The sequence below is a fragment of the Musca autumnalis genome, unplaced genomic scaffold (genome assembly GCF_047663935.1).
Source record: "Musca autumnalis isolate F117 unplaced genomic scaffold, ASM4766393v1 scaffold_2, whole genome shotgun sequence".
Taxonomy (NCBI): Eukaryota; Metazoa; Arthropoda; class Insecta; order Diptera; family Muscidae; genus Musca; species Musca autumnalis.
In genome coordinates, this window is record NW_027411755.1 from 46,925,859 (window position 1) to 46,937,409 (window position 11,551).

The 11,551-nt window shown below is 35.1% G+C and overlaps 1 protein-coding gene across 1 annotated transcript in view; it reads right to left on the reverse strand.

Moving 5' to 3' along the window:
* The window catches only part of LOC141393971 (serine protease inhibitor 77Ba-like), a 28,958-nt gene extending 23,882 nt beyond the window's left edge, over window positions 1-5,076 (reverse strand). Inside the window, exon 1 of the mRNA XM_073967648.1 lies at window positions 4,545-5,076. Within this exon, the coding sequence (XP_073823749.1) occupies window positions 4,545-4,563 (19 nt within the window). The 5' untranslated portion in view covers window positions 4,564-5,076. The remainder of the gene's footprint in view (window positions 1-4,544) is intronic.
* Between the last annotated feature and the right edge of the window lie 6,475 nt (window positions 5,077-11,551).

Here is an 11,551-nt window from a genome sequence, read left to right on the forward strand (position 1 = left end):
TAAGTATGAATTTCCGAAACTTCCTCAACACTACAATCCAACAGTAATCCCAACTCCACATGTCAGGATTCCAGCTCTATCCGTTCACCCAAATCTATATTGTACCAAATTTAGTACTTTCCGTACCACATAACTACGAATTTCCAAAACTACCTCAATCCTACACCCCAACAGTAATATTAATTCAAAACTTCAAGATTCTAAGTTGTGCCAAATTTAGTACTTTCCGTAAAAGCTTCCCCTACAGTCCAAAAGTATTCTTAATTCCAAATTTGAAAATTCCAGCTCTATCCGTACACCCAAATCCAAACCCATAAGCATGAATTTCAACAACTTCATACACACCAACAGTAATCTTAATTTCAGGTTTCCAAGTCTATCCGTTCACCCAAATCTAATTTTTTTAGTTTAGTTTAAAGATGAAATTTCCAGCTGAAGTTTCCAGCTGCATCCGTTCACCCAAACGCAAGTTTAGTACCATTTAGTACTTTTCGTACACATAAGTACGAATTTCCAAAACTACCCCCATATTTCAATCCCACACTTCAACAGTAATCTTAATTCCAAATTTCAGGTTTTCAGCTCTATCCCTTCACCCAAATCCAAATTGTACCAAATGTAGACCGTTTACTACTTTTCGTACACATAAGTACGAATTTCGAAAGCTACCTCAATCCTATACTTCAGCAGTAATCACAATTCCATATTTCAGGTTTGCAGCTCTATCGATTGACCCAAATCCAAATTGTACCAAATTTAGTACCATTTAGTTCTATTCGTACACATAAGCATGAATTTACAACACACCCCCATATCTCAATCGTACTCTTCAACAGTAATCTTATTTCCAAATTTCAAGTTTCTAGCAAATTGTACCGAATTTAGAACTTTGGGTACACGTAAGTACGAAATTAAAAAAAATATGTCTCAATCCTAAATTTTCGGATCCCAGATCTATCCGTTCACCTAAAATCAAATTGTACCAAATTAGTACAATTTAGTACTTTTCGTACACATACAAGTACCAATTTACAAAACTGTCCCCGTATCTCAATCCTACCCGTCAACAGTAATCTTAATTCCACATTTCAGAATTCCATCTCTATCCGTTCAATCGAATCCAAATTGTACCAATACCAAAAGCAAAGCCTATCAATGAAGGAAGAAAAGATCACCTTTAAAATGATTTTGAGTAGATTGGCGTACCATTTTTTGGGTGCATTTCATCAAAAGTGACCTATAATAATCAAGACATTCTGTGCTTTAAATTGATTCTAATATAGTTACCCAATTTCCAATTTGTGCAATTTTATTTCCACTGTGGATATCTCTGCTACTGTTGGATTTATTCTAAGTGGAGCGCTTTATAGTGAAACCATCTTTGCTTTGAAGTAATACCAAATATGTTGGCATTGATAGTAAAATATCAGAGTTATTAAAAAATGCGCCAAGCTATCCGAATTTTATTATTTTGATGTATTTATTTTAATGGCAGAGCAGAGGTAATCTGCTTCTGTTCATCTTCTATTCTGAAAAGTTTTCAATTAGTATTAAGAGGTATCTTACACTAGCCTTCAATGCCATATGTACTGAAATGGAAAGCCGATAGCCTTTGTTGCTAGTGCTTCGTAATTATAATTTTGATATGATTTGTTATTATAATAAACATTTAAATAAATAAAATAAAATTAAATAAAAACATTTCATATCTGCCCACACAGAAAACGTGGAGACGTAATTTCACTGCATTTTTACTGGTGTGGGCGCAAAAAGTGAATGGCGTACGAAAAATCCCCAATATTGCAAAAAATACGACTGTAAAAGGATGGAAAATTTCAGCACATATGACATTGATGGCCACCGTGGTGCAATGGTATGCACACCCGCCTTGCACACAGAAGGTCGTGGTTTCGATTCCCCGGCCAGGCAACATCTAAACACTTTTCAACGGTGGCAAAATACCCCTCAGTAATGTTGGCGACATTTCCTGAGTATTTTAGCCATGTAAAACTTCTCTACAAAAAGTGGTGTCTTAGACTCGGCGATAAACTGTAGGTCCCATATCATTGAGCTAATATGAATCGGGGTGCACTCCTTGATATGAGAGAAGTCTCCCTTGTCCCTTATGGGATGTTTGTGGAACAATTATATTGTGACATTGATGGCTAGTGTAAACTAACTCAAAGTAGATTGTCGTCAGTATTCAAATATAAAACAAGTGAGACGGGACGGGCACACTATGTGATATCCTACACCACTACCCCTGTGCATAAGCTTTTCACCAGTAAACATTTTAAGGAGCTTTTATACCAAAGACCATTGACAGTCTTTGCGTTTGGAATACCCCAACTAAAAGGGCGGAGATATTTCATATTTGCCCATTCAGACGCCTGAATATTATCTGACCATCACCAAAATCAATAGACTTCTTCCTCTCGGGGACCCCCATCAGTCCTAAAAATTTCGTGACGATTCGATCAAATTTTCGACATGTACACAAAAACTCTGAATCTTTGTAAAGGTGAACGTTTCTTCTTCTATTGACAGGCTTTGCTTTGGAATACCCTTACTAGAAGCGGAGATTTTTACATAGAATAAAATCTTGAAATAGTGGTGCAGGGTAGAAAAATAGAAAATTGGGATGTACACCAACCTATCTTGCATTGTTGTAAAGGTGACATTTTCTTCTTCCATTAACAGGTTTTCCTTTTGAAATACGCCAACTAGCAGAGAAAATATTCGCATAAGAATGAAACGTTGAATTTTGCTCCACATTAGTATTTTGCCCATTCCGACCCCTGAACCATCACAAAACTCAATAGACTTCTTCCTCTCTGGGACACCCATTAACAAACAAATTTCATGACGATCAGACCAAAATTGCGACGTGAAAAAATGGGATGCATCATGGGATGCGATATCTCCGATGTTTGACCACCTACGCCAACCTACTTTGCATCAATGTAAAGGTGATATTTATTCGACAGGCTTCCTTTTGGAATACTCCTACTTAAAGTTGAGATATTAACATAAGAAAGAAACGTTGAAATTTGGTACTTAGTCTACGTTGGTGGTATAAAACTTTCTCCCGGAACTTTGTCGGCATCGGTCCATGCCTTCATATAGCCCCCATATAACGGTACCTCCCGATTTTCGGTATTTTGAAGGTTTTAGCTTCATTATCACACCGAAATGGCTGAAATTTGGTACTTAGTCTACGTTGGTGGTATAAAACTTTCTCCCAGAACTTTGTAGGTATCGGTCCATGCCTTCATATAGCCCCCATGGAAAGGTACCTCCCGATTTTTCGTATTTTGAAGGTTGTGTCTTCAATATTCCAACAAAATGGCTGAAATTTGGTATTTAGTCTTCAATGTGATATAAAACTGTTGCCACAAATATGTCTGTACAGGTCCACGCTTTCATATTGCCCCATTTTTGGACTAAAATTAGTCGGTATAGGTCCACGTTTCGATATAGCCCCCATAGAACGGTACCTCCCGATTTTCGTAATACAGAAGATTGTGACGTCAATATCCAACCGAAATGGCTGAAATTCGTTAATTCGTCTTCCAAGAGTTATAAAATAGAGTATATAAAAGAGTATTATCAGTATAGGTCCACGTCTTCCTATATCCCCATAGAAGCTTACTTCTTGATTTTCGGTATTTTTTAAGTTTTAGCCACATTCTCTTACCGAAATATAGGAAATTTGGTATTTAGTCTTCTTTGAGCCTAAAAACTTTCCGTCAGAAATTTGTCGGTATAGATCGACGCTTTGAAATAGCCCCCATAGAATGGTGTCTCACATTGTTTTACCGAAATTGCTGAAATTTAGTATTAAGTCTTCTTCATACACGAAAGGAAACTAATTATTCTATTTTACTTCAATACAACTTGTGGTGGAGGGTATAACAAGTTCGGCCCGGCCGAACTTAACGCCGTTCTTACTTGTTTACATATTTAGTTTTCTATGAAAACCGCAGGGTTGGTTAAGGGTTCAATGTTTGCTACTTTTCTTCAAAAGATTGAGTGGTACATTTTTAATAACTGATAAGACGAATAAGTCAATTACGATTTTTTATGACATGTTAAATAAAAAAAATTCGTATGTTTTATTTAACACGCTTATAATAAAAACATATTTCCAAGAAACGATTTGATAAAAAAGAAACCAAATTTGTATATCCAAGGTTAGTTTGGACTTGTTTTTGCGGTTTTATAAATTTCGTATTTTTAAGTCTGTTTATTTTTGCGTTTATAGTTAATGATAATAATAACACTATGCGGTCTGTAAAGAACCATATAATTAATAATAGATTTTAGTATAAGATTTTTGATTGCCACGCAAAAATATCATTAAGATTTCTATTTAGTAGTTCGAAAGAATAACAGAATTAATACAATTTATGGCACTTCAAATCCATATAAACATCAAAAATGTTTATATTACACATCCCCAACAACATTTCTCTGTCAATATGCCGGTTAATCTGTTGTAGCACACTTCAGCTGTAGCTTTAACATTCACATCGTTTACTCACCTGCTGTAGAAAACTTCATTGTGATGAGTAAGGCTGAGTAATTCCGTAACAAAGATGACTGTTTATTATTGTAGATGTAGATTCGATATGGAAATGATATTTACGTGAACACAATTACCGATCAATAAAATACAAATTAAATTCACTTAAAAAAGTGCCCGTCTTTAGATGTTTATTTTGGTTCTTCTTATTTTTGAGCTGATTAAAAACATTCCCCAGCTACTGATAAGGAACTGAAAAAACTGATTTCGTTGCGAAACAAGTTTATTTTTGGGTTTAAGGAAACAACAATAACTTTTTTATTTAATTTATGTGGTTTTTGTTGTTTTGTAATTAGTTGTTGCTCGGTTTTGTTGTTTGGTTTTGTTCTCACTCAGTGTGGCAATATGATGCCACTGATGTTATTGTCGTACCCACTCGGACTCGCAACACACATTCACACTCCCCTCTCTATTCAATGCCAATGCCGCCGTTGATAACCACGCTCACCAAAAGTCGTTCAACAACTGATTTCAAGTTCGAATTGGATCTCACGTTTAATTCTATGCATCAGCGACTAAGCTGCTGCTGCCGCTGTTATTAACAGCTGTTTTTAAAACTGGATCTCAAGTAAATGTTTCATTGATGCTCGCGCCTTTACGCTACCGTAAATACCAGATGCTCTTTAGTGCTGTTATTTCAGCAAAACATCAAAGTTTGTTGTCATCTTTGAATTAATTCATTTCAGATAGCTTTTTAATTACAATTATGTTTAAAAATTTTTAAATATCTAATGAAAACTCCAAAAAAACTAAAATATGGATTTCTCTTAAATACAGTTGTGAGCAGCCCTGAAATGTTTGTTTGCTTGCTAGCGCGGTGAGGCTTATTGTTTGCTTATTTTGGTAAGAGCGTAATATTCTCATGACGTCAAAATCATCGTTCAGATATGTTTTTGTTTGTGTTCGTTCACAAATCCAAGGAGAGTTCGAAAATGTGTGAGAATGTTTATGGGGAAGAGCTTTTATAAAAAAAAACTAGTTTTGTGACTTGCACATATTGTTATCAATGAATTTCGAAATTGTGCGGGAGAGAGACGTATTTATGTGTTTTTTTGTTTTGAAATGTATTCTCAAGCCTGTTTAACCCATTAAGTAAGATCACAGAATGAAGTAAAAACAAGTAAGCAAAGGCTATAGTCGGACAGGGCCGACCATGTGATATACTACACCACGACCGGACACGCTGAATGTCCGGTTTCGATTCCCATAAAATTTTCTACGGTGACAAAATACCACTTAGTAATGTTGGCGATATTTCCGTTCGTACTCGGCGATAAAAACTAGGTCACATATCAAAAACTTAATCCATTGATATAAGAGAAGCCTCCCTTGTCTTTACTGGGATGTTTGTGGAAAAATATATAAATTATGCATTTCTAAAAAATATTCGAAAATTGGAAAATTCACATTGATTAGCCCCTCCTGCTACATCTTCAAATTGTCTTTGAATATCAGGTTCCTTTTTGGAATATATAATAAACTAGCTGAACCCGGTGCGCTTTGCTGCCCCGACTACGAAAAAATATAACGGAATGCATAATTGCATTAACGTTTTTAATATTTTAACGAATAAATATAGGAGATATGAAGGCATTATATACCTCTTCAGGGTTGCTATGGTATTTTTGTATGTTTCAGAAGGTAAAACTCCTCTGAAAGGCTTTCCGCATATAAGTATTCCTAATGATTTAGATATGTCATAATAAAACATAAATCTTAAGAAGTCTCTCAAAGATATGATGCTTAATAGATGTAGCCTTGGTCAATTCCTTCCCAACAATAAGTACTTGTGTAAATAATGATGACTTCTACTGACTTCTAAGTCTTCAAAATTTCATTGAAATTGGACATACGTAGCAAACACATGAAATCGACCGAAAATATATAAGGGAGCTATATTACTATGTGAACCGATCTCGATATAATTTGTCAAATTTATTTTTAGACCAAATCACGTCTCACATTCCAAATTTCATTGAAATTGAACATACATAGCGTGTTTTGTGCAGTGAAATTGGACATATATAGCGTGTCCAAATCTGAACCGGTCTCGATATAATTTGGCACATTTATTTTTGGAACAAATTCCGTCAGACATCCCAAATTTCAGCGACATTGGACACATATAGCGTGTTTGATGCATCAAATACAGAAAATCGGCCGAAAATATATGTAGAAGCAATATAAAAATCTGAACCGATTTCGATATAATTTGGCACATTTATGTCTAGACCAAATCCCGTTACGTATTCCAAATTTCAGCGAAATTGGACATATAAAGCGAGTTTGGTGCATAAAATACAGGAAATCGGCCGAAAATATATAAAGGAGCTATATCCAAATCTGAACCGATTTCGATATAATTTGGCACATTTATTTCTAGACCAAGTTCTGTAACACATTCCAAATTGGACATATATAGCGTGTTTGGTGCATAAAATACAGAAAATCGACCGAAAATATATATGGGAGCTATATTCAAATCCGATCTCGATATAATTTAGCACATTTATTTCTAGAACAAATTCCGACAGACCCTCCAAATTTCAGCGAAATTGGACGTATGTATATAGCGTGTTTGGTGCATCAAATGTGGAAAATCGGCCGAAAATATATATTGAAGCTATATCCAAATCTGAACCGATTTTGATATAATTCGGCACATTTATTTCTAGACCAAAATCCGTTACACATTCCAAATTTCAGCGAAATTGGACATATATAGTGTGTTTGGTGCATCAAATGCGGAAAATCGGCCGAAAACATATATTGGAGCTATATACATATATGGGAGCTACATCCAAATCTGAACCGATTGCGATATAATTTGGCACATGCATTTCTAGATCAAGTTCAGTCACATGTTCCAAATTTTATTGAAATTGGATATAAATAGCGAGTTTGGTGCCTCAAATACATGAAATCGGCAGAAAATATATATAGAAAATATATATAAGTTCTGTAACACATTCTAAATTTTAGCGAAATTAGACATATATAGCGTGTTTGGTGCATAAAATAAGGAAATCGGCCGAAAATATATACAGGAGCTATATCCAAATCTGAACCGATTTCGATATAATTTGGCACATTTATTTCTAGGCCAAGTTCTGTAACACATTCCACATTTCAGCGAAATTGGACATATATAGCGTGCTTGGTGCATAAACTACAGAAAATCGGCCGAAAATATATATGGGAGCTATAATCAAATCTGAACCGATCTCTATATAAGTTAGCACATTTATTTCTGGAACAAATTCCGTCAGACCCTCCAAATTTCAGCAATATTGAACATTTACAGCGTGTTTAGTGCATAAAATGTGGAAAATCGGCCGAAAACATATATTGGAGCTATATCCAAATCTGAACCGTTTTCGATATAATTCGGCACATTTATGCCTAGACCAAATTCCGTTACACATTCCAAATTTCAGCGAAATTGGACGTATATAGCGTGTTTGGTGCATCAAATGCGGAAAATCGGCCGAAAATATATATGGGAGCTATATCCAAATCTGAACCGATTTCGATAAAATTCGGCACATTTATGTCTAGACCAAATTTCGTTACACATTTAAAATTTCAGCGAAATTGGGCATATATAGCGTGCTTGGTGCATAAAATACAGCAAATCGGCAAAAAATATATATGGGAGCTATATTCAAATCTGAACCGATATCTATATAATTTAGCACGTTTATTTCTAGAACAAATTCCGTCAGACCCTCCAAATTTCAGCGAAATTGGACATATATAGCGTGTTTGGTGCATAAAATAAGGAAATCGGCCGAAAATATATGTGTATGGGAGCTATATCCAAATCTGAACCGATTTTGATATAAATTGGCACGTTTATTTCCAGACCAAGTTCCGTCATACATTTCAAATTTCATCGAAATTGGACATAAATAGCATGTTTGGTACATAAAATAAGGTAATCGGCTGAAAATATATGTATGTGGGAGCTATATCCAAATCTGAACCGAAATGAATATAATTTGGTAAATTTATTTCTACATCAAACTCCGTCACGCATACAAAATTTGGAGATTGTATCTGTAACAGTTCTAAAGATATTTGCATACAAAATCTAAATTTTTTGGAGGTACCTCCGGTTTTGATGCTATATATCCAGATCAACGCGAAATTTCAAAAAATGATATAGCCTATTTTCATTCCAGGCCATGTAGCAATGTACCCTAAATATTTCAGTAAGATCTGTTCAGCGGTTTTCGAGTCTATAAGGCACAAACAAACAAACAAACAGACAAACAAATTTCAATTTTATATATATATAGATTTTCAATGTAATATGTTCCCAATTTTCGCACTGGGTTGTTCACGATTTCCTGCCTGTACAATCCTAGTATCATATCCATTACATAACTGGAACAGGCCTGTTGGTTGAGCTGTTGTATACGTCGCTTAATTACGTCAACTGTCTCTGGCACAACATTTTTTTTATTTTTTTGAGAATGTCGTACTATCCGGTTCTATCTTGGTGGATATGGCGGTAAAAATTTCAAATTGAAAATGCGGCTAAGATCTTAAAAATACTAGAAATCGGGAGGTATGGTTATAACCCCAGAACATGGACCAAGGTTGACAATTTTTGGTAAGGATATTTTGTGTTCACTAAATACCAGATTTCAGATAAATAGTGTGAAAATGAAGCTAAGATCGTTCACACTCTTGGTGGTACCGTTGATAAATTTTTGCACGAATATTATATACACATTGAGAACTTACTGTGCCAAATTTCGCCCCATATGATTATACAGTATGGCTAATAGATAAATAATACCTACTGTAATATGGTTCTTTATCAAAACATGGAATCAAAAACGCCATTTTCAATACCAAAATTTTTTGTGATATAAAAATATTTGCGAAAAATATTGACAGCCTATGTCAATTGGTACGCCAACATATGGGTAAATACTTGGTCAAATGCTCATTTTTAGGTAGTATAAAACTGTAAATTTTGAAAAGTTTTCACAACCGAAATCCACGATAATGTGTAAATACCCACATAAATACCCAACAAATGCCATCTCTAAACAGATCTGTTCCTATCAAGTAATGGACATGATACTGAGAATTCCACAGGCAGCCAGTCGTGAATTACTTCATTAGGCCCTGGTTCTTACTATCATTTTTTAAACCTTAATCCTCTCTTTCAGATTATTTTTGTTTAAACTTCATTGATGGCCAATAATAATTAAATTTTTTAATATAAGAAAGCAAAAAACCAATGAATTATGCTTTAATTTTATTACATAATACAAATATTTAAATGGAAACCTGTTAAAAGCTAATTTGATTTTAATCTATAAAAATAAAGGTTCCATTTGATTTGGAAAAGGTTTCATTTAATTTGGAAAAGGTTTCATTTAATTTGGACAAGGTTTCATTTAATTTGGAGATCCTATATATCCTCAGTCAACAGAGAAGGAGATATACGCTCAGTTAAAACCCATTTCCCTAAAAATCATGTACTCATGGTGATTTCAGAATTGTGTGGCATTTTATAGACCTATGGCGATTGTGGACGTTCCAAATAAATGCGGATATTTGGTCATTCATATAATTTGGATTAGAGTGCAAGCGGACTTGTCCACGAAAACATTACAGCGCTAAATCGACTCCAAATTGTTTGAAACTGATTTCATTTAAACATATGTTGGATATGAAACAATATTTTGATGAATCTCGTATTTAATCCTTGTTAGCCTACGGGCGAAGGGTATAAAAAGACATTAGCTGCATTTCAACGATACAGCTGAACTTTAGGGGAAGCGGTACCCGTAGGAATGAACCGATGTCCATCTTCGAGCTTTATCTAAGATTCGCAGAACGCAGTATACGATTCGAAAGTTGTCATACGCACCAGCCAATACACATCGTAAACAGCGTTCGGGCCATTTTATAAGCAAGATTGTACTTTTTGAAAAAAATTGTTGCAAAATAATTCAAAACGATACAAGAGCTAATCTTAAACTGCACTTTTTTTTTGAAATTATTTTTTTTTTTGGGCGTTACCCGTAGGATTGGGCCGATATAGTCCATATTCAAACCTGATCTGTTTCTGGCACAAATACTATTATCTGCAATGTATGGATGTACTAAATAGGCTACGTCTTCGAGAGTTACGCTGTTCACCATGTGAGCAAAAAATGTAGACATTTTGTGGGGACGTTTCCGGGGGAGCGTATCGATATGGTCCACCTACGAATTTTATTTAAGTTTAGACAAACTATTAGGAGGTCCAAAACGAGTCGGTTTATATATTTGAGATGTATCGTGTGCTCCAGCCAGCAAGGCAAACGGGTCTCCGCATTACCTGAAACGTACGTATGGGTAGTAAAATAGGTACAGAAGGTCCGGGGCAATGTGTTTTAAATTTTGAAAATTTGTATTTTGCTTTCTATTTCTAAACTATAGAAGTTACAATACTATAGAAGACTTCTGAGGTCTTCAGCAATATTATAGAAGACCGCTGAGGTCTCTAGTAATATAGAACACAGATCTTCAGTAATAATAAAGTACCCAGCAAAATAAATTGGAAGCAGTGCAATGTGGACTAGTTCTTTCACGGCATGTTTTGATGCAGTTCAAACGGAGTCGTGAAAAAGGCACTCCATTCCTCACATTTTAACTGCATTTGGATGCAATCCAAAGAATCACAACCACTTGTCACATTTTGACAACATGCGGATGCAGTTCAACGGAGTCGTGAAAAAGTCACTCCAATTCCTCACGATTTAACAGCATCCGGATGCAGTCCAAACGGAGTCGTGAAAAAGGCACTCCGTTCGCTACATTTTATTAGCAGTTGTTAGAGATCCCTACAAGTACATAAATCAGTTTATACATCTCTACAGACAGCTGCATACATTTTCCAAAAAGAGATAAGCGTGTTAACATTCCCAAAATTGTTTTGTTTTTCAAAATAGTCAGGCT